Consider the following 20718-nt stretch of genomic DNA (forward strand, 5'->3'; position numbering starts at 1 on the left):
GAGGTGGAGAGATGGACATTTTGGACAATACGAAACTATAGAGGTCTGTATGTGGGTCCAATAGTCTTCTATGCGTAGAAAATGGTATGTGCGTGAAAGAGGAAGAATTGTAATGGCATATTTACAATTAGTGGAATTTTAATAGTATTTTTCTAAACTGGGATATTTGTAATGACATAGATCTAATTAACCCTTTTATCTACCAACACCCATAGCTCCAAAGCGAGATTGATCCGGTGGCGAACGGCCGGAGGCACGTTCAAGATTTGGGGTCAGCTGACCCTACAACTTTTTAAATTTACTACAAAAATACCCGTTCGTTGCAACAGGTTTAAATAAAAATTAGAAAATTACATAAATGTTCGATTGACCCATGCTTATTTAAAGATTATAGCTGGCATATAATGTCTCTTTTTTTATTTTGTATTGAGCTTAAATTTTTTAACACGAAAAGTGAAAAGTTCAAAATATAAGGATGAAAATGGACAGAAACATTTATTATTTATTTTATGAAGAATTAAACGAATTAGTGTCAAATTCTAAAGTAGATAAATACATCAACTATGTTTCAGCAGGGTTTTAACTTTCGGTTTCTAATTTTCTACTGGGGGACCGAAATTTGTGGAATTCAAAAATTTCGGAGTTTTTTCGAAAATTTCGAACGTATATTTTCAAATTCACCAAATTTCTGCAAAAAATTCCTTGAAAATGCTACCTCTGGAAGAGCTGCCACTGCCAAGGTGTTTCCCTGCCCCCACCGCTGTCGTTGTCACCTCCCCCTCCCCTTGCCGCCACCGCCTACCCCTCCCCCAACCTCCAGCACCGCCGCCTTCCTCTGCCCCTACAACCATCGGCTTTGTGCCTTAGTTGTCCACCTCTTCCCCTGCCATCGCCGCCACAGCCACAGCCTTCCTACCCTCCCCCTACTGCCCCCTGATGCTGTTGCCGCCTTGTCTTCCCCTTGCCGAGCCGCCGATACCAAGGCCTCCTTGCCGCGTGCGCTGACGTCGGCCGAGGCCTCCTTGCTCTCCCCTAGCCACGAGCACCGAGGCCGAGCCATCGCCGCCTGGGGCCTCCTAGGTCTCCCCTAGCCGCTTGCGCCGAGGCCGAGTCACTGCCGCCGCCATCGTCCATCTATGAGGCTGCTAGATTTGGAGGCTGGAATGGATGCCTTTGACTGTGAGGCGTGAGAGGGAGAGCTAGGTTTTTTGTGAAATTTTTGAAAAAAAATTTGACAGAAAAATTTCCTGACAATCACTGCTACCAGACCCCATCGGCAAAACCGAAATTTCTAAAATTTTTTTTAATAACTGTTCGAAATTGCTATCCCTGGTTGTGAGGACTTCTGTGTACACAATATTCTTTGTATACGTCTCAATAACATTTGGATTAAAAGTCTTCTTTTTTCTTTGAATAGGCACCACTCCTTGTATTATTCTCACTCATATTTTGTTGGAAATATTTTTCCTTTTCTTTAAATTGTCATCATGTATATCTACAGGGATCTTTATGAATAAAACTATTGAAATTTTCTATAATATATAGTAATCAAGCAATCAAATAAAACACCTTTCTAAAGTAAAAAACAAATAGTGGTAATTAAATCGACATTTCTAGTTAAATAAAATATCACTAAATCGATATCATTAATATTTTCAACATCCGCTGCATACAGTTGGATAGGGATCCGATATCACTAAATTATAAAATTGAGTTATTATAATTTTTTCAATCTTGTATTGAAGTTGACACTAAATAGTTGAACAAACCTCAAAATTAAATTGAATATTTAAATTTTGACATATATATATATATATATATATATAAGCATAAAAAAAACAAAAGAGAAGACGACGACCTACATGTCATGAACTAAAACACTATTAACAATTTGCACTGGTTTTTTTGCAAGAAAATGTCACATACTCACAACAGATTCTCCTTAAGCGACATACGTATGTTTATGTTGCGGCTCACATACGTGGTGCTGTATATTTGGAGGGAGATTACTTCAAAATGCAATCGGATCTCTTGGAGGAAGAATCGGATCAGGAGCCGCCGTCGTTGACCAACGCGAGGAAGACCTCCACACACACGTAGCGCGAGCCCCATCGCATGACATGAGGACGACGACACTCGGGCCACGCGCGGCGCGAGCACACTCAGGCGGCCCAATGCAGACCCGCGAGCTGGATGGCCCGACGGCCCACGTGGCCGTGGCGGCGAGAGCAGAGCGTCCCAGACAGCAAGGCCACCTTGGCACGGGTCTTTACGCAGACCGCGGGGAGGGACGAGACGGCCCATGCGGAGGCGGCACAAGCACAGCAGGCCGGGCGGACAAAATTTGCTTGGCAGAATCAGTAGTCCTTTTTTTTTACATTAGCAGAGATAAAGGTGATTACTACTTTTTATAACGGTGATTACTACTTTTTATAATAGCAGAGATAACGGTGATTACTACTTTTTAATAGCAAAGGCTCTAACGGGCCTAGGCTCAGTGCCCATCAGAGATAGGTTGATTTAGGATTTAGATGCCAGCCCACCCTCCTCGCATGCTCACTCTCTCTGATCCAGCCCCATCACGCCGCCGCCACCGAGCCCTCCCCACGGCGCCGCTGTCCCCGAGGCCTCCCCACGCCGTCGCCGTCCACGACGCCAGCCACCTGCTTCCCGAGGCCGCCGATGCCTTCCCCGATTCCGGCGCCGCCGTCCCCAACTCCTCCCCAAGCCGCCGCCGTCCCCGACGCTGGTGACCGTCTTCCCGAGGCTGCCGACGCCCTCCCTGACTCCGGCACCGCTGTTCCCGACCCCTCCCCACACCGACGCCGTCCCCGACGCCGGCGACCGCCTTCCCGAGGCCGTCGACGCCCTCCTCGACTCCGGCGCCGCCGTCCCCGACCCCTCCCCACGCCGATGCCCTCCCCAACTCCGGCGCCGCCGTCCCCAACCCCTCCCCACGCCGCCGTCCCCAACGCCGGCGACCGCCTTCCCGAGGCCGCCGACGCCCTCCCCGACTCCGGTGCCGCCGTCCCCGAGCCCTCCCCACGCCGCCGCCGTCCCCGACGCCAGAGCCATCGTAGGTGAGCCGCCTCCCTCCTCATGAAATATATGATGAAAAAATAAAGAATATATATGATGCTGTCTTTAAATAAAGAATATATATATGAAAAAAATTGATGTAAGTATGCATATGGATGCTTGTTCTCAGATTGAAATATATGAAAAATACAAATAGTGGTTGTGTCCAATTGATGATGTCATGAGCAAACGAGAATTTTTGGTCAGCCTTAAGCTCATCTCGTCTAGTCTCCTACGATGTGTAACACATTTGGTCGCCACCTTCGTGCGGTTTGACGGGCACGTCTTAGGCTGAAGTTGACTGGAATTCTAAGGCCAAAGAAAAATCTGCCGTTTGCTTGCTTTGTTGTTAATATGTTGAGATGTCAGGTATAGAGCATTGTAACGACATTTACTATAAGCAAGTTAATGTACACTCCGTGGTGGAAAATATGACCTTTCGCTGGTAGTACGTAAATATCACGTCCACTTCATCGCGGTGGGGGTGCACACGTCTTGAGGGACATACAAATAAAACAAATCAAACAAGTGTCAAGAAATGTGCACGCCCGTCGCGTGAGGTGGACGTGATATTTACGTCCTAGTAGCGCAGTGTCTGAATTTCCATCACGGAGACATCATTAGTTACCCTGTAATAACTACCGTACACAATGTATATGAATCATTTTGGATTTTAGGTGTGTGTATGTCGCGAAATAGTACTTACGACATTTTAACATTGCCTAGTAAGGTAGATCTAGGTCTTATCGCACAACGGTCCAATAGTTTTTAACATTCCTATCGTACAACAGTTAAACAGAAAATGACGCAGCAAGAATCGTCCAGTACAACATCGAGCCAGACTCGTAGGAGCCAGAATAGGATTCCTAAGGAAGTCTACACCATAACGGATGTGGATGATCTTGGATTTCCCACAGCTCCTCCAAAAGCGGTCAAGAGGTTCTCAACTATATGCGGAGTCTTAGGTAGGCGAAACTTCACAATTACGAAGGACCACATTGACCAGGTCCCACAGTCGGAAAAAGAGGAGGCCTGGAGGCAATTCAAGGAAAGCTTTGAGTACCTCGGTGAGGCTGAGGCTAGACTAAAGAAGCAGGCTATCCGCAAGATGGGCAACTTGTGAAAAAACTTCGAGACCACGTTGGTGACCGAGTACGTCATGAACCCCGCCAAGGTCGAACCGTACGTGAAGTACCCGTTCATCACCAAGGAAGCGTGGGAACAGTTCCATGCCGCGAAGTCAACGCCTGAGTCTCTGGCAAAAAGTGCGGCCTATAGGAATCTACAAGCAAGAAACATTCACCTGCATCGGCTCGGGATTGCAGGGTACGCCGGGAAAACGACAGAATGGATCAAGGAGGATGAAGCTGCTGCAGAAGCTAACACCCCTCCTGTTTTTGGTGATATCCCGAGTACTCGAGCCAGGAACTGGGCAAGGGCTAGGGTGAAGAAGAACAGCGATGGAACACGTACGTTCCCAAATGTCAAAGATCAGGCGGTCTACCAAAAGATCGTAAGTTTCAGACATAACTACAATTAAATTTCATTGTATTGTCCTCTTGATTTAATTAGAACCAACATTACTACAGGTGGACTTGTCTGCTGAACGGCAATCCTCTCAATCGACGTCCTCACAACGACGCGAGGATGACATCCTCAGTAAAGTGTTGGGAACGGAAGAACACCGTGGAAGGACACGGGGCATTGGCGCCACCATTCCATGGAAGTTCGGGTTTCCTGAATACATGTGGCAATATAGGAAGCTCAAGACCTCCAAGGCAGAGAAAGCAGCACGTCTGAAGGAACAGCTTCGGGAGGGGATTAGAAACGAGCTTAGAGAAGAGTTCAACTCAAAGCTCCTATAAGTGGAGGCTCGGGTCGAGGCACGCTTAAGGGAAAGCGAGCCCGCTCCCGGCCCCTTACTAGGGACGAGCCCCATGCAGAGGCGTAGCAGCTGCGCTTCAACTGAGGCGGCAGCAGAACCACCACCGCCCACCACGGCGGTGGACAACATAACGGTACAACCAACATACATTTCTTTTGGTGTCTTAGCAGTATAATGCACTATGTCATATTCTAATAGTGCGTATTTGTATTGTAGGAACCCACCCCGTGCACCCTAGTCGTTAAGGTGGCACAAGGAGTGGTAATTCCTGCCGCGGAGGGTCGTTCGTTCAAACCTACGCCAGAGACCCGAGTGTTGGGGCCTAGCTGCTAGCTGGGCATGCCAAAGTTCAGGTGGACTTAGTGAAGCCCGATTGTGTTATCTTCACTCTCCCGCACCCACCGAATGACGAGATTCTAACACTTGGATCTGCACGTGGGATGTTCATTCAATGGCCAATGGACAACATTCAGATCAATGTAACTCCTAGGCCAGCTCCAAGTACTCGTCCGTCGCCGCCACCTCCCCGCCCAACTCTTTTATCTGCCCCTACTGCCATTGAAGATCCACAGTTGCAGTACGATACTGATTTTGGTGGAGAGGGTCCGGAGGTAGACAGTCTTGCGCAACTTCCCCCGCCTGCCAAGAAGCTCAGGAGGGCAAAATCTTCCCCACTGCTGGTTGATACCCGCAAAAAAGGGACATCAAGGGGAAGGGAAGAGACAAGGTGGAAGGGACGCTCCTAGCTCCTAAGAAGCTAGATCTCGGCAAGGCGCCGGCTCGTCAGAACCCTCCAACCGAATTCACGTTAGGCCTGCCATTGGTCGGAGACGACGTGTTATCGAAGATGGGCGACGCATGCAAGGAGTTGCACGGGTACTACATGGAGAAAACTAATGCAAGGAGGAAGAATAGAGAGACCTCGATGACGGGGCAACACGATATACAGCCATTCCTCGGGCCTCCGGGCTTCATCGTTGTAGACTTCAGAGATCTATGGGACCTCTACAGGTTGCGGTCGATCGACACCAACCTCCTTAAGTGCTACTCCTTGTAAGTATTGTTGCGTATGAAATATGGTAATAACAAACTATATATTACGCTTACTCGGATCCTTTTCTTGCATATAGGTTGACTTGGAAGCATGTCCATCGTCATGCATCCCATGTTGCCTTGCTCGATCCGTCTGTCGTCAACGAGAACACTATGAAGACCGATCGAGCTAGCATGGTAGAGTATTTGTATGATTGCTTATGGTCCCATCAAGACAAGGACTTTCTTATGTGCACCTACAATCAACAGTAAGCGTGCACCCTACTTACCATGAAAGGCGATGACATGCATATCTCTAAGTACTTAACTATCAATTTATTTACGTCGTAGGGGTCATTGGATTCTTCTGATCATAGTGCCGAAGTGGAGTTTGGTTTACTATCTTAACTCCAACATAAAAAAACATATATGATTGGACGGCGATCGAAGCTGCCTTGAATGACGCCTGGGTCAAGTACATGGCAAAAGGCGGATGGCATAAGAACGGGCATCCCACACTCAGTCACAAGAAAGACTTCCTAATAAGTCAACAAGTCAGTGACCAGTGTAGGTTCCACGTCTGCCATAACATGAGAAGCTTCGCAGACAAGGTGGCCTTGCTCGACCTTGAGGTGTGTGCTTCGGTTGTTTATTATGTACGTAGGACGATAACTCACAACGTATGTAGACTAACTTTACGCCTCACATGCAGGATAAACTTTCAAAGATGCCAGAAAACAACTTCGATATCATTCGAGAAGAGATAGCACGATTCATACTTGATGATATCTTGTCAAGCAAGGGAATGTTTAGATTCAAGTGCTAGCTAGCTTGTCCATGAATACTTCCATATTTCCAATGCTTGCGACAAACATCTATTTGTGTATTATTTGTTTTTCTAGATTGTATAATGTCTTGGTTACTAATTGATTACATCTTAACTTGTTTTAGTTCATAACTCTGCTTTGGTGGGCCATAAAGGATGTGAATGTATTTGTATAATATTTTGTGAATTGCTTTTGCCGTGATGGATTATGTGAGTGGACTGAATGTGTATATATATATGTGATGGGAATGGACTGAAATCTGGGTTGCTGGGATCGATAAATCTGTATATAATCTGTATTTTCGCAGCGGGCATGGCTAGCAAAAGCTTGAGGCTAGGCAAAAATACAAAATTTATTTTTTTTGACTAACCTACTGATCACTGACGGGCGTACAACCTAAGCCCGTTAGAGATAAAGTCATCTGTGACGGGCTTTAGAATAGTCCAGTAGAGATATCGTCATCTGTGACGGGCTTAAGGCTTGAGCCCGATAGAGATAAGGTCATACGAGCCAGGTCAATTTTGATTCCTCACGTGGGTCAAATCTATCTGTGACGTGCTCCTTTCTCGGCCCGATAGAGATAGGTATTTATCAGTGACGGGCTTGTGTGTTAGCCCGATTGAGATAGGATATCTGTGACGGGCTAGGTCTGACTCGCATGGTTTGGTCAAGCTTATCTCTGACGGGCATATTACTCGGCCCGATTGAGATAGTATCCATCCGTGACGGGCTTGTGTCCGATTGAGATGTTAGCACACATCAATGACCTTTACTGACTGACGGGGGTGCTACCCGATACAGATGATGCTTTTAGCCCACCGTTAGAGATAAGGGATCCCGTGCTAGTGTGCTTTCCATCTGTTCTTTAGTGTACATGGGTTCCATAGTTCAATACGCATGTTTTCACTCCGGAACCAAAGTTGTGTTCACCGTCCGTGGGTTGTGGTTGTGCGATAAGGATTGGAGCTGGTCTAGTGCTTGCTTAGAAAACAACACAATATACAAATTTGGTTATTCGTTGTTACACGGGACAGCTAGCTATACTTCCATCCTATCTTTTTGTTTATAGTTATACTTATAAACTAAAATTTAAATTTTTAACTTTTAATTTAAAGTTGATTTTGAGATTTTCGATTAAGTTTAAGTTTACATATATACTTCTATACATATCCATGGATCCGTACCAACACAAGTATACATAGAATCCCACTGTTTGTGGTGCTACGGGCGAACGTAGAAACCGATGGCAGAAACAAATCCGTCGGCGCGTGCGTAGAAGCCGACGATGCTGCCTTTCTCGACGGGGATATCGAAAGCAGTGTCCTTGGCGCCCCGAGTTCCGAATGGCCCGTACCTTTTCCCTTTGTTGCTGATGAAGGTCAGCGAGTTCACCGTGCATGGCTGTTTCTGGATGTCGAACGGCCCAAACGTCCCTGAAACTTGCTTCAAATACTCGTCCCGGTCCAAGTAAAACTGTATATATATATATATATATATATATATATATATATATATATATATAAGTATATATATATAATAAGTATATACGACAGAATTAATTAATTAAACTGTTATGTAGAACGACATGATAAAAGTATGAACCATGTGTATATATGTGTTGCTACTACCGTGTGATCGAATCCGAGGTTGCCGCCCCACTCGCCACCCATGAGCTGGTTCCCTTTCTCATCGTTATAGTAGAAAGTGAGGCGATCGATGGTGTTTATGCTCCGAATTGTCACGGCCTTGAGATGCATCGGCGCCACGACAATGTCACGCCTGGTTCCGTTGTTTGCACCAAACATTCCGATCTTAACAAGTCCATCCTTCACCACACACAGCCAACAAACATACCGTCTTGATTACTACTTTCGTAATTAATGTACAAATTATGTTTTATGAAACTATTTTCTTTTTTTTTTGCTGCTTTCGCCCTCTGTCGAAAATGATTGTGAGAATATCGTATAATAGGTAGCTTTGATGGGCATGCCTTATCTTTGATGGGCATGTCTTTACTGATATATGCTATGTCTCGGCTAGAAAGTCTTGAGGCTAGCCAACAAATAAATTACTTTTTCTAAATATACACAATACTAACAGGTATAAATAAAAAGTTATCACCGGTGATGGTTGCCAATGATAACTTTAACAAGAAACCCATGAAAGATGATCAACTGTTATGGGTATCACCTAAAGATGTGATAGGTGACCATAATACAAAGCACACAGTTAAACACACCTAGGACAAAGTGTACACTAAGACCACCCATCAAAGATAACATACCTATGAAAAATGGTAATAATAGATAACATGCTGGTAAGTCATTACCTATGACAAGCGTTTGCTAAAGCCTATTATAGGTATGTCTATCTTTGATGAACCGTTACCCGTCAGAGACATATGTAGTTAACATTTACTATTTACATGTGGCGCGAGTGAGACACTTTGAAGGAGAGCCTCTGGGCCCATTATTGTTAGCCTATCCCACCATAGTGATATGTGCTTTTTTTTTCATTAGTTATGACTTATGAGTCCCTTGTAAAACACTCTCCTTGTTTCGGAAAAAATCTACTCTCCCATAGTTTTAATGTACCTATGGCTGACATGGTAAATTTAACTAAACTATCCCTTAATCCTTGTGCACGCTCAAACCAAGACCTTTGTTTTAAAATGGAGAGGGTAACAATTAGTATTTCGTGCGTGCTTAAAATAGCTAGTTCTCTGAACGAAACAGGAACCAGGGTAATAGGAAACCACCGCATTTCTTCAAATAGTTGATTCAATCATTTAAATTGAGGGAAACACTCTATTTTTGAAACAGCATGCAGTTAGGCTTAATACCTAAACCAATGGCACGCAGGTTCTAGGTTTAGGTTGTTTTGGGCAGCAAACAAGAAACATTTGGAACAAATAGTAGCACCAAACTGAAACATGAACATGTGTATGGTCCTCTTAATGTAATTCCTATAGGTAGTTTTAAGGTGCAACACTAAACTTCCGAGAGACGAAACCTTAAATTAATCCTAGCCATCTATTGTCATAGGGCAGTTTGGCAACACAATTATATTCATGTTTGGCATGTTTTGCATAGCTGCTCTGTGAGCTTCAAAAAAGCAACGAATGGTTCCATTAGTATTGCAAGAGAATTGACAAATTGCATGCAACCGTGATAAAGCACATCTAGGACTCATTTTCATATTATGAAATTAAAGTTTAAAAGATGTGTGTGATGTAATTAAAAAAAATCCAAATACAAATGTTCAGTTACTAAAACTAAATTTTGTTACCATGATGATAGCTTAAACTTAGGATTTTAAATACATGCTAGGTATGATGAAAAATCCAGGTTTGCATTTGTTAATTTAATGTTCACTGTCTTAAAATAAATTGATTGATGTTTATGTTTTTAATATATTGTAATTATCTTAGATGTTTTGAGTTATATCACATTCTTTTTGCTGAAATATTACTTGGTTCTCAACTTTCATGGCTTCAGACTTTGATAAATTTCATTCTAGTTTTTTTATGTTTAATGTGCATTTATCAGTGTATATATTTTTAAACATGTCAAGCAAAAGTTTCCATACTAATTAAGTTATAAAATCATATTTAATAGAATAATTAAGTTATAAAATCATATTAAACAGAATACTATCCGAGCATTTATTTCCTTCTACAATATGCTATCAAAATTCTTTTGTACCCTTGAGCAATAAGTGATCCCATCTTTACCTCTTACGAGGTAAGAATGATATTAACCATTGTATATTCTAAAATAGGTCTTCTAGAATAACTTGGGAGTACATTAAAAAAGTTTAATTCCTATATAAGAGTAGACGCATGAACAAGGTATAAATTACATATTTTTTTTGGGCTAAAGGTCTACTAGCTTGGTCCCAAAATATAGCAATTTGTTCAAATTTGTAGCAAGAAATCCTTATATTTTCGGACAGAATGAATATTTGTATTATAGAAAAAAGAATTCAACATAATAGTGATATCGTATGTCCATTGCCATTGTCTCTGGTCGACTGATCAAATTCAGAAAACAACTGAATAAAATGAACAAATAATAATTGGACCAAGAAGAGGTAACTCACAACTGAAGCACCACTGATGCACAAGGAGCAGAGACTTAAGATATAGCAAAGCAGTGCCAATCCCCATATGGCCTTGAGTCCCTGAACCTTCAAATCCAGCATAACAATATGATCAAATCATGGCACTAAATTAAATCTTGAACAGAGATGCAACAGTAGGAAGGGATATCTTCATGTTCAAACAAGCCACATTTTCTAGTTGTAAATTTGACGTGTTATTCGAAAACTTTGAGTTGCATACAATACAGCAAAGAACATTGGTGAGTAGGGAAACGATTCAATTAGAGTATGGCATGTGTGGCATACGCTCAAATTGGCAATTAATTAATACTCACTAATACTTGTCTTATTTACTGCAAGGACTAAAGGCTATTGCTCCATCAATGGTTTAATTTGCTTCTACATCATAAGCATTGTGGATAGAGCAACTTATTTTTCCTGATCATTAATGCTTCTACCTCATGAAAACTCCAACAAAGAACAGAACTAACCGCGCGTACTCACTAAACTATTTGCAAGCGATAAATAATTTGTAAATAAAGTTTTTATATACGTGGTACCGAAAAATTCAAAGAACATCTTTATTAGGCCTCTTGCTTGAACCACACCAAAAGAGAGCCCGGATGGAAAGAGAGGAATTAATAGTAGTGGTCATTTATTATGATGGGTAGCATCTCCAGTCAATTATAAACATTATTTAATGTATAAGTGCTGTCCTTTACGTGGACGTACTCACACTGATTATCCCAATATACACTAGGGATGCTCTAATTAAGCAGCCATTTCTCATGGACTCAGCTAGCTAGTGCATATGATTGTATTCTTCAGTAAAAAGAAGTTATCGGGAGCATATGATTGTATGCCAAGGATGCACGATCACACGCGCGCACATATTTTTGCCTCGTTAAAAGGAAGTGGACGACACCGGTCCTTTGACCGAAAGCCACCAGAAAGCATCAGATTTAAGAGATAACAAGTATTTTTATTTTGTATGGTAGAAATAACTAGTATAATACATGCATATTGCAATTACTAACATACAACTTCCGTCGTTTCATACCATACCGTAAGACTTTTTAGCTATGTATATATCTATCTGCTGATTTATGTATATTATTTGTATATATATAGGCTCAGTAGTATCCATATAAATTTAAACAATGTTATAAAATCTTACGTCACGAAATAGAGTATAATAATTTGGTAGGTGGATCAAGGATTAATGAAAATTGGATTGAACGAATACAATAGCTACAAGTTTTTAACCATTGTGGTGAAAACGGATTTAAAAAATAATATAAGACACATGAGATATTGTTCTCTAAAGATTGGAAATACAATCTTTTAGCTCTTTTACACGTATTAATTGTACTGTAGCAACAGTATGCAGTTGGACCGCGTGGTAGTGCACTTCTATGATGATATTACTGTACTTCTATCATGACATTACTACAATTGTGTGCAGTAACAATACACATATTTTATAGCAACATAGCGTTATTACTACATAGAAGGTGTAGCGTTCCTGCAGCTATTGCCATAACATTAGTGTATACTAATACAAATTCTATAGATATTTCATAAGATTTTAAACTTTAAACAACTTTATCTCTCACCTCATATATTATTTTTTTAAAAACGTTTGTGCCACATTGTTAGAAAAAATGCTTTAAAAAGTAGATCCCTTATGGGTGTGTTTCGACGTTTTTACTACAAATTAGTCATCGTGTTACAATACTTTTGCTTTCATGTTACTGCACAATTTATGTGAGGTGAGAGGTGGGCTTAGATAGATATGGGAAAGCCCACAAGGGGTTAACTCACGAGGGAATATATATATATATATATAACTAATGTACAACGTCCTGCGCACTACGTAATACCCAACGCGTGACACACCACAATCAAACCAGAGCCATACCACCCCGCTTATACATGATGCAGTTAAATTTTAACTTTTTGAATTACTTGTGCGGTGCACTGAATAAATTGAGTTAACTTTCGACTATCTTTAGTCAAATTTTAACTTTGATACCAGCTTGGTCGTGGGGTGGATAGCACGAGTGGGGATATTAGTATCTCGAGGTACTGGTACCTCGCAGTACAAAAAGAAGGATGAGAGTAAAACTCTTAGTATAAAAAGTGTGGTACCTTGAGGTATATTGTATTTTTGAGGTAGAATATATTTGTACTAAAATTTTTGGTACCTTGAGGTACTTTTCAAATGTAAAATATCAAAGGTGGAGGTGCAAAGGTGGCCTGCTTATACCTCATACTCGATCCATCCTTCAAATTTTATATCATAATATAAGTATTTTTGTATTCATTGATATTATTTCAACCATTCCAATAATTTCAAAACCAATCAGATGCACTTAGAAATATAAACTAATCGTTATGAAAATACAGAATTGACCACTGAAATCTTATAACTTCTGTTTGCTAGACACTAAAAATGCATATGTTTTGGTATGGATGCATCTTCATCTGATTATTTTGGTAAACCTAAGGCAAATTAATACCGTATAAAATACTCTTTTTGAAATTTTTATTTGATATCTTTGACTTTTATATCTATGTTTAACAGTTGATGTAAATTTTTAATGCAATATACAAAATTATAAATCATTCTTAAAGTTATTTTAGTAACAAATGAAATCATAACAAAACAATTAATAATTATACGAGTACTATTTTAGGATGGAAAGATGTGTTAACATTGTTCCCAACCGACGTAATAATTGTGCATCTCTCTTTTTACTCTATGTTTTCCCTTTCTAGGTGCCTAAATTAATAACTTAATTTTAAACAAAATTTATAGACAAAAATGATCATTTATTTTACGACAAACATGATCTCCAGGAGCAGCGAGGAATGCTGGCTAGTGGAGCAAAATTGAATGGTAGGCTGCTGGTAGATCTCGTTTCTTGGTTCAGCGACGACGCCGGCACGCAATCTGAACGGCTGCTCGAAACCCATCAGCGCTCGAGAACAACGACGGAGGCAGTGCCGCATCCACGATCGGAACCCCTAACCAAGAAAGGATGTTCATGGTCCTCGTGCCACGATCCAGGTTACTCATCTTGCTAACTCTGGTTGCTTTCTAGTGCCTCCTATTCCTATGTTATGGACTTGTGGACTACATAAGGAGTATACACAGATGGGGAACTTTCTCCCGAAGGTATGTGGGGAACTAGAGAGAACACGATGAAAGAGCCTGAGTACAAGTCTGGGGAAAACACGCTGAAATTAACGCGCACACAGAAGCTAAAAAAGCTGTGTACAAGAACACCGTCTTGTTACAGTAGGATGGATAAATTGGTAGAAGCTCCAGACACGAGAGAAAAAGTATATATGTTTGGAAACGTGCTATTTGCTATTTCTTCCATGTTGATTCTTACTAGTGACTCCAGATACCCCTTATATAGTTCACATTTGAAGGTCTTCAGCTCCATGTCCAATTAACCGCCGTCATGACCACACTAACCTATACTACTACGGTCGTGTTCTTTTACACTGATTATTTTCAACTTTTTTCTTACTTTGTGTGTGCATGCTTACCGACTGCTAAACGGTATGTCTTTTAAAGTTTCTACTTTCTTCATTTTTTTAACTGATGCCGTTAACTTTTGGATCCACGTTTGAACCTTCGTTTTATTTAAATATATATAATTATTAATTGTTTTCTTATGATTTGATTTACTACTAAAGTAATTTTAAGTATGATTTATAATTTTGTATGTTTGGATAAAAAAATTTAAATAAGACACACCATCAAATGTAAATCCAAAGGTCAACGACGTCAATTAAAAAGAAAATCGGAGGGAGTATATAGAAGTTCATCATCTCATCTTTCCAAAACATATTCTTTAACTTTATACAGTAGTTAATTCCATTGTTTATAACATGAAATAGCTATCCTAAAAATTAAGTAATGTTTCATCTTCACCCTTTATCAATAAAAGAACACAGCACATGGATTATTCATGTGACTGGCCATTTGACAATGTCATGTGTTTGTACATTCACAGGACAAATTCATTAATGTACTTAATGAGTGCACATGTCAAAAGATTGGGCGGTGGAGCGCCGATGAACTTGCAGTATGAACGTAGTATAAAAGATGGGCGTGATGCCGATTACCGAGACAAAGAACCAATAAGAAGAATATCGATTGGATATGCACTTTAAGTGGCATATATAGATGGTAATTTCTTAAATTAATTATCGAGATCAATAACGAAAATGCCCATATAAAACGTAGTTCACTTAGGACATTCCCAACCCATAACACTAGATATGGTTTCTATAAACTTTCCATTATCAAAAAACTAGTACTAGACACTACTCTTCCAATGCAAACACCACTATTGCACACTTAAATTTAATGCTATTTATCTCACATGATATCTTGGATGTTGTGTATAAACCATGTCTCATGCAAGGCGTGGTTTCATTCTCTTTCCTTATTTATTCACTTGCCACATCATTTTCGTCGTATGTGGCAACTTATTTGATGGTATAGATACCATCCTAGTCATTGGGTTGGGAATGCCCTTAACTCCACACATCACATATGAAGAAAGATGCTAACGCACAATAGAACTTGCAGTCACTAATTAAATAGGTTGACTGGGTAGCTGGCAGTGGCGCCGTCTATTGACGATCATAGCTAGCTCGCAAAATACACGTGGAAGATTATTTTGATTTCGTGAATAAGTTGCATATTCCAATACTTAAGGCCCAATTGGCATGATTGGGGATTTTGGATTTCCAGGGACATCCTTTTCAAGGTTCTAAACGATGTGTTTCGTGGCATGATTGATATAAAAGTTCATTATCTAATGTTTCTAGGGCAATACCTTTATTTTATAGTTATTATTTTAGTTGTTTATATCCTTAAATAACTATTAAGAAAATAATACTATCCTCGAGTGTTCATCTCAGCTATCATATAGAGCGCTTAATGTCAAATATACATGGAAAGAGTTGTAGTTCGTAAACCGAACCTTAGATCAACACCTAGAGATCCTCGAACCTAACAACTTTCCCTTATAATTGATGCAATGTTCTGAATCCATAAAGTTTAACGGATTCAATATTTCTTCTTTAATTAATCGTTCAATTCTCCCCTCCAAAATGTGGCGTAAATAGCAATGCCATAATTCCACAGATGTTTCGTCATTGCATCGTTTGTGCTTATTGCTTGTATTGGCAGACGGGGAAGACGCATATTGCATGCAACATTCTCTTCATTGTACACAACATTTACATTTTCATGTAAAGGCAACATATAGAGCTTGTCTTGTTGTATGGCAAGACCAATACCTGCTTTATTGAATATAATTGAACATTGTACTAGACCAAAATAACAATTATATCCATCATCTGCCAAACATGACAATGAAATTAACTTTCTCCTTAAGGAGGGTACATAGAGCACATCGTGCAAATGAAGGATGAAGCGAGTTTTCAATTCTAATGGGTATTCTCCAATAGCTTTAACTTTAGCTTCAACTCCATTGACGACTCTAATGCATCTTTCTACTCTTTGAAGTGTCCTCATACGGAATCCCTACAATGAATTTGCAATATAAATAGTCACACCTAACTCAACCCACCAAGTGGATTTTTCACAACTTACATACTAGTATTCGTGTGATAGTATTATCCCTTTCTTAATCAGATGCTTTAGGAAATTAGGGCAGTCCTTCTGATAGTGCCCCTTCTTCTTGCAGCACTTGCAAGTGTCCTTGTCCACCACTTCGCTAGTGCTTGGTCATGGTTGAGAGTCACTTTGTGGTGTCTTTGCATGTGCCTTAGGGGAGGCGACGTTCTGCCCGTGGTTATTCCTCTTCTTGTTCGACTTCACGTAGTTAGTGGAATCACCACGTCGTTTAGGTATTTTCTTTTTCTCTTCTTGCACACATAAGGCTATCACCTTTTCTATGTCCCGGTTTTCTAGTTGTGACATGTAGTTCACGACAAACGTTTCAAACTCCTAGGGCAAGGAGGCAAAAACAAGGTGGATAAAGAACTCATTGAGTAGATCCAAGTTCATCTTCTTGAGCTTTGAAGTGATACCACTCATCTTCAAAATGTGCTCCCTCGCCCCTCCTCCAGTGCATCTCATTGTTAGTAAGGTTTTGACCAAGGTAGTCGCATAGGCATTTGAAGAACCAGTGAACCGTTTATCCTCCCTCTCAAGGGTACTCTACGGCAGTGGTACATGCTAGGATTGCTTTCCTTATTGCCTCCACTATGGAGCTCTTAACAACCATCAAGCACTTGAGGTTAGAGGACTCCCACTTCACATAAGCAACATCGTACTTCATCCTTATTGCTTCATTATTTTTCACCCTTTTGTTGAAGTCCTCGTCTCTCTCACATTCTTCACTCACTGGATCCTCTGGTTCAGTGGGTCGGAGTTCGGTGAGAGTTTCATCTATGTCTGATAGGTCAAGTGCTATCTCAATCTTCTCTCACCATAAGCCATAATTATTTCTGTTAAGGGGCTCAAGGACCGAGATAAATACTAGTGGATTAGAAGTTCATGAAAGCAAATAAGGAAATTGAGAACATTTAAAACTATTGTATGTCTTAATTTAACATTGGTCAAAATTAAAACATACAGTGTACTTGCACATTAATTCTAGATCCCCTTTGGGCAGAAATAGAACCAATGCAGGGAAAAACTAATAAACATAATTTTAATATTACTATTACATGTTGGTTTTAATAACAACATTATGGTCATAATACATTATTGCAGCCGAACTAAATTTTTCATACATTTCAAAAGCATAATTTTAATATTACTATTACGGCATTGCTTTCACGTTGGTTAAAATTGCTCAAAATCTGTACTGTCAACTGTCTATACAATTTTCATGTTGGTTAAAATTGTTTAGAAACATTTTGAGGGCTTAAAACAGAATTCTTTTCCTTTTTCTTCTGACCGGAGAGACCTGAACTAGAATTTCTGCCCTCCCTGGCCTCCACCAGGTCGGCCCACGGCTGCTTCTCCGCACACTCGGTGCTCCCGTGTCCCTAGGACAGTAGATCGGGCGGCTGACCGAGCAGTAGACCTGGGCCCGATGTGAGGAAACTTGGCCCTAGGGTGAAGGACCCAACCTTGGGCACAACGGCCTCGAGCAGAGGTTCTGGCCGCCCAGTGCGACAGCACCGGACCACATGGCGAGGGGCCATGGCAATGGACCTGGCATGATGGACCCGGGCGAAGGCCTCGGGGCGGTGCTCGGACGGACGCACGCCTTTCTCCTTTCTCACTCAATCGGTGCCATCGACAACCAGCGACGACTATTGGTGGTGGTACACTTCCTTCATCCATCCACAACGGCTAGCGGCGGTGGTAGACAGGTTAGGGTTTTCTTTTCTTGTGGTCCAAGTCCCCTTTCTTTCTTTCTTTCTTTCTTTCTTCTTCTGACCGACCCAGATCTACAACTAGGTTGGCTCTGATACCACTGTTAGGTTCTAGGATCTCTAGGTGTTGATCTAAAGGTTCGGTTCATGAACTACAATGACATTGCATATGTGAGTGTACGGGGAGAGACACATACCTTCGCTCTTAGAGGATGACGCGGTCATGGTCACGACGAGATCAGCCCACGGTGGTGATGACATGGACGACGACAGTGGTAGCACCCGGCGGCTGGCTTCCCCTTACTTCAACGTGATTCCTAGATTGGTAGGTTTGCTCTGGTTTGTGTGGAACCCATGCGCACGGTGAAAACCTTGATTTCACGTGCCCAGCGGCTCTCATTCATTTATATGTACACTGCGTGAGAGGGGCCCACAACCATGAACTGGATGGAGCCCCCGATGAGGGTGCATAGGCAAAGTGAGGACCGGGAAAACCGATTCCATTGGATATGGTAGCCTAACACAAATATGGTAACCTAACATAAATATGGTTTTATGCATTACTACTTTCACACCTAGGATAAAAGTTATATTTTTTTCCTTATAAAATGGTACGTAGATATATACGTAAACAAACAATATGTAAATATACAGGATCGATGGATACGAGAGCGCGTATGAAATGGCACTAGAGATTTATTATTTGCTCATCAAAGACAAACAGACACTGCTGAGGGCATCCATGGATCCCTTATTATTCCATGTCACACACATATATGTCTATACGGATCAGTACCAACACGTACATACATGTATATAGAATCCATTGTCTGTAGTGCTACGGGCGAATGTAGAAACCAATGGCAGAAACAAATCCGTCGGCGCGTGCGTAGAAGCCGACGATGCTGCCTTTCTCGACGGGGATATCGAACGAAGTGTCCTTGGCGCCCCGAGTCCCGAATGGCCCGTACCTTTTCCCTTTGTTGCTGATGAAGGTCAGCGAGTTCACCGTGCATGGCAGTTTCTGGAGTTCAAACGGCCCAAATGTCCCTGAAACTTGCTTCAAATACTCGTCCCGGTCCAAGTAAAACTGCACACACAGGTATATATATTATATATATGCACAACAATGCAAGAACAATTAATTAAGTTGTTATGTAGTACGACATAATAAACGTATGAGCCAAATTAATATTTATTGGTTTGTAGGGGATAATTAATTAAATATTAACTATAAGCTCGAGCATGTATGTATCTATATGTTTTGCTACTACCGTGTGATCGTTTCCGAGGTTGCCGCCCCACTCGCCACCCATGATCTGGTTCCCTTTCTCGTCGTCAAAATGGAAGGTGAGGCGATCGATGGTGTCTATGCTCCGAATTGTCACGGCCTTGAGATGCTTCGGCGCCACATCAATGTCACGCATGGTTCCACTCGTTGCACCAAACATTCCGATCTTAACAAGTCCATCCTTCACCATACACAGCCACAACAAACATACTGTCATCATTACCAGTTGCGTAATGTACAGATTATTTTTATCAAACCACATTTTCGTTTTTTTTTTCCTTTGTTCCCTTTACCTGTCCAAAATGTTCGTGAGAATTTCATATAATACTGATATCATATCTCCGTAACCATTGTCTTTGTTCGACTAATAGAATTCAAAAAATAACTGAATAAAATGAACTAATAATAATTGGACCAAGAAGAGGTAACTCACAACTGAAGCACCGCTGATGCACCTGGAGCAGAGACTTAAGACATTGCAAAGCAGTGCCAATCTCCATATCGCCTTGAGTCCTTGAACCTTCAAATCCAACATAACAATATGATCAAATCATGGCACCAAATTAATTCTTCAACAGAGATGCAATATTAGGAAGGGATATCCTCATGTTCAAACAAGCCACATTTTCCATTTGTAAATTTGACGTGTTATTCGAAAACTTTGATCAGTTGCATGCCAATACAACAAAGAACATTGAGAGTAGGGACAGGGTTCAATTGAAGTATGGCATGTGTACGGTATATGCCAAATTGACAATTAATATTACTACCCCATCCCATATTATAAATCAGAACTACTTATAGAATATTTCTATGTCCCATAATATAACACGTGCATGCAAGCATGCATTAATTGGTACATATCTTTTCTCCAAATTTGATTTATTTTAAATTCTTCATCATCAAAACGCCCCACCACATTACATGCATGCATATATGCACCTTAGTGAAAGTTGCGCCTTATATTAGTCCATTCTCAGTGGTTACTTTCATTCTACAGTTTTTCAAGTATGACATGTTAGCATTCTAGTTTTGTTCCGTGAAATGAAAGGGCATCTCTCGGTGGCCTCTTTTATTTCACAGTTTCATAGATTTGATAGACCATTAAATTTCTGCATGAG

General features: G+C 41.0%; 1 protein-coding gene across 1 annotated transcript; it reads right to left on the reverse strand.

Moving 5' to 3' along the window:
* Positions 1 to 19144: 19144 nt before the first annotated feature.
* Positions 19145 to 20097, reverse strand: LOC102720387 (protein GOS9-like). Its single transcript, XM_006645814.1, has 3 exons — positions 20053 to 20097; positions 19581 to 19778; positions 19145 to 19396 (listed from the first exon to the last, which is right to left on the reverse strand). Exons 1-3 carry the CDS (start codon positions 20095 to 20097, stop codon positions 19145 to 19147), a joined length of 495 nt encoding a protein of 164 aa, XP_006645877.1.
* Positions 20098 to 20718: the final 621 nt, after the last annotated feature.

Source organism: Oryza brachyantha, chromosome 1 (assembly GCF_000231095.2).
Source record: "Oryza brachyantha chromosome 1, ObraRS2, whole genome shotgun sequence".
Classification (NCBI taxonomy): Eukaryota; Viridiplantae; Streptophyta; class Magnoliopsida; order Poales; family Poaceae; genus Oryza; species Oryza brachyantha.

What these genes read in the sequence shown, in the direction of transcription:
- LOC102720387 (XM_006645814.1), bottom strand. Translation starts at nt 20,097, where the DNA reads ATGGAGATTGGCACTGCTTTGCAATGTCTTAAGTCTCTGCTCCAG. An exon ending in GTCTTAAGTCTCTGCTCCAG is followed by an intron (nt 19,779 to 20,052) that starts GTGCATCAGCGG and finishes TGTATGGTGAAG; the next exon opens with GATGGACTTGTTAAGATCGG. An exon ending in ACCTCGGAAACGATCACACG is followed by an intron (nt 19,397 to 19,580) that starts GTAGTAGCAAAA and finishes CTGTGTGTGCAG; the next exon opens with TTTTACTTGGACCGGGACGA.